General features: G+C 34.9%; 1 protein-coding gene across 1 annotated transcript; it reads right to left on the reverse strand.

Moving 5' to 3' along the window:
* Positions 1–1,113: 1,113 nt before the first annotated feature.
* On the reverse strand, positions 1,114–3,005 carry LOC121979521 (protein FAR1-RELATED SEQUENCE 5-like). The gene is made up of 3 exons (XM_042531513.1): positions 2,885–3,005; positions 1,500–2,769; positions 1,114–1,171 (listed from the first exon to the last, which is right to left on the reverse strand). Exons 1-3 carry the CDS (start codon positions 3,003–3,005, stop codon positions 1,114–1,116), a joined length of 1,449 nt encoding a protein of 482 aa, XP_042387447.1.
* Positions 3,006–3,969: the final 964 nt, after the last annotated feature.

Here is a 3,969-nt window from a genome sequence, read left to right on the forward strand (position 1 = left end):
TATCCTGACGGTGGATATCCAGTAGGTGGATGTCCTGGAGGAAAAAATCTGGCAGGCGGTATCCAACAGGTGGTATCCAGCGAGTGGTATCCAGTAGGTGGATATCTTCGCTGCAAAAGGGGAGGGGGGGAATATAACTATGTGAGAAGTAGAGAGTAGGCAAAGCAATAATAAGCAGATTAGGCAAGACAATAATACTCATGATGTATTGTAATAAACACATAATGTAAATGTCAAACTATCATAATAAAATATGATAGCAGGTGGTATTCATCTTACTTGTTCTTCGTTTAATCTGTTGTCCAAAGCTGAGATAGCAGTCTGAAATTTTGAAGTTAAGGAAGTCACCTGATAATAATCACTAACAAAGTTAGCCTGAGATAGTTGCCTGAATTTATTAATAAATATTTAATTTTGGAATGTTAAAAAATAAGTAAACCTGAGATAGTTGTGTTGACAAAAGTGGTGGAAATTGATCTTCTATATTGGGATCTTCTATACCCTATTAAAAAAATAAAATTATTTAATTCTATATGCTTTTTAAATGTAACATCAAACAAAAAAAATCTAATATTAGTAAGAATGAAACCTGAACAATTGTTGGAGTTTGGTTAGTTTTGCTTGCCCCTTTCTTTTTTCTAGAAATTTGTTCTATGCCTCTTTTCAACCTCTTGCCTGAAACTGTTTTCTTCTTAGGTTTAATTCCTTTGACTGTAAGATCGTTTCCTTTGCCAATTTGATACTCTGTTTCATTCAAATTTCTTGTTGTGTCATCTAGAGATTGAACCAACTGACTAGCTTCTTGGCTAAGATTTGATTGATGCACAATTGATTCATTAACTTGTAATTTTTCATCAACCATCTTACATAAGCTCAACATAGCATTTTTAACAACCATGTGGGTGTCATCCCTTTCTGCTGCTTTGGTAACCAATTGAACAGATAACCCACACAAATCTCTATATCGCATATTGTGAAGAATTTTTGGATCCAAACTATCTTTGTTCACAATTGTATCATTACCTTCAAAGTATCCACCTTTTGCATTTCTTGTCCATCTTTTCAAAATATACTCATTTGGGATCTTCATAATATTTTTCATAGAAAATATTCTCAAAATATGAGAACATAAAATCCCAGCAAATTCATATTTTCTACAGCTACAACTGCACTGAATTTTTTCAGAAGATGAATAGAGTGTAACTATATGATGGTGCTTCTTTTTGTGCGAAGTAACTTTGTATGTTGCATGTGATCCAACAATCTCACAAATTTCTACAATAGAATCATGAGATTTATACCATTCTTTTTCAAAACACTTGAATGCCTCAGGAGTATAAGTATAACTAGCATGTTTTAATATTTCAACCGGATACAATAAACATGGAACACTTGAATTGGATCTAAAATCTGCTTTTAACTCTTCATATCGACGATCCTGAAGCAATCTTTCGAAGTGATTGAAAAACTCTAAAAACTTATGCTGATAAGTGACATACCTTTTCAAAATGCTATTCATGCTCTCACTTCTTTGGGTTGTAGTCATATCCGCACAAAATATTTGTCTTCCATATACTAACGCCCATTTTTCCTTTATGCTAAACAAACGTCTCAACCAATCATTATCTTCAAGTGCATACTTAGTCAACATCAAGTTCCAAGTAGAAAGAAAGTCTTCCTCTTCATCAAAATCATATATACAAGAGGCAAAATCTTTAGCAAACTCTTTGAATTGAGAAAAAACTCCACTCAAATGTATTGCGGCATTTTGATAAATGTGCCAAATGCATAAACGATGATGTGTTTCAGGCCATCTGGAAGCTAAAGCCTTTGCCATTGCAGCATCTTGATCTGTAAGAATAGTTGTTGGTTTTTTCTCAGACATAGCTTCAGTGAAGGTATCAAACAACCATTCAAATGACAAAGTAGTTTCATCATATAATAAAGCTGCACCAAAAATTATGGATTGCTTATGATGATTAACACCCACGAACAATGCAATTGGATGACCTTCATTGTTCTTCCTATAGGTTATGTCAAAACAAACATCTCCAAAATTGCCATAATCAGCTCTCATCTTAGCATCAGACCAAAAAATGTTTGTGATCAAATCATCTTCATCAACTTGAATAGCATTAAAAAAATTTGGATCATCACATTGCATTTTCTGCAAATATTCTAGAACACCTCCTGTATCCCCCACTCTCATATTTCTTGTTCTTTTAGATCGCAAGTAGTTCTTATAGTCTTCAGGAATAAACCCTAAATTCTCCCTCCCACCTGCTTGTCTCATCATAAGATCATGAGATGCTTTTGGGGGGATTCCCACCTCACTTGCCATCTCAATTTGTATCGCTGCAGAAGAAGATATGTTCCTATGACATTTGTAGAGATGTGTTTTGTTTGGGCTTGAAAGATAATGATTATGCTCTTTAATGAAGTTCACCACACAAAACTTGTCATTATTTCGACAACTAATCCTCAGTTTAGCATCACAACCAAATCTTGTCTCAGCACGATTTTGCTTCACATAAATATCTCGTTTGTCCTTTCCCCTTTTTCCTTGTGCACTACAACAAAACGTCCTGTCAATTAATTTGCCCGAATTATCATTATGGGTTCTTGTCTTTCGTATGCCAAATCCAACTTGTTTAGCATATTTCAAATAAAAGTCATACGCTTCCTCTTCTGTTTGAAATTTCATACCAATTTTTGGCACCAATTCATCTGTGCTTAATGGGGGGAAAATCTCTGTATCATCTTCATTGCCTTTAAAATTAATCAATTAATGCAAACAAATCAATTAACAATGCACATAGATAATCAAATTATGTAAAAAACGAAGTATATAAAGTTCAATATAACGCACTATGAATCTTATTACCTTCATCAGCCCTTTCTTCTATATTAACTTCATAATCACCACAGCCTTGGTTTGCTTCAGAATACTCTTCAATTGACTCATCAAAATTCAACCTACGACAACTCGTAGATTCGCCCTCCATGACTTAACAAGAACACCTTTCAGAGGATACTTCTGATCTGTTCTACAATCAGTATTAAGTAATATCAGTTTTATTATTAACAAATAGCAATGAACAACTTTCTAGGAAACTTAACATGTGAAAAAATGTCACAGAAAAATCCTGAAAATATGCAAGCACTTCAAGCTGATCCAGAACAATGGACCATATACTGTAAAGTGCTGTGCTTTCAGTAATCACAACAGGTTTCATTCACAGAGCGCGAGGCTGCGGCCAATTAGCAAAAAAATTCAAGATTTGAAGCAGTAATTTACCATTAGTTCAACTTAAAATTTTAGGTTCCAGTTTGCATGAGCAAGTAAGATAACCAGAAAAATAATGAGGTTTCCTACTCCAACATAAGGATCAAGCATGTCCTTAGATACAAAACCAATATCTAGGATTTTAGTAACATGGTTGAGCACAGGATTTTTCTGTGACATTTACAAAATTAGAAATGATAAGGAAGTTATTGAAACATCAATGTAGCCACCCAAATATCAAGGCCAACTAAAATTCATAATTCGTTATGATGCAATCTTTGTTACCTCCGGGCGAAGAGGGCACACGGGGCAGCGGGCGTAGAGGGAATCGGCGGAGAGCTAGGGTTCGCGAGGTCCTGCGGTCGTAGGGAGCTCCGTCTTCGGCTGGAGAAGCGAAGAGAGCTCCGTCGTCGGCTGGAGAAGCGAAGAGAGCTCCGTCGTCGGCTGGAGAAGAAGCGGAGAGGAGAAGCGGGCTTTTTCGGCGGGCTTTTTTAGTAGATTGATCGTTAATGCCTACTAATTATCCTAATATTATAAAAATATAACATTAGTATTTACTATTTTTTATTAGGATTAATATGGATCGAAGTATATTATCCTAATATTACAAAAATATAACATTAGTATTTACTATTTTTTATTAGGATTAATATGGATCGAAGTATATTGGACTTGTATAATTA

This window comes from Zingiber officinale, chromosome 5A (genome assembly GCF_018446385.1).
Source record: "Zingiber officinale cultivar Zhangliang chromosome 5A, Zo_v1.1, whole genome shotgun sequence".
Taxonomy (NCBI): Eukaryota; Viridiplantae; Streptophyta; class Magnoliopsida; order Zingiberales; family Zingiberaceae; genus Zingiber; species Zingiber officinale.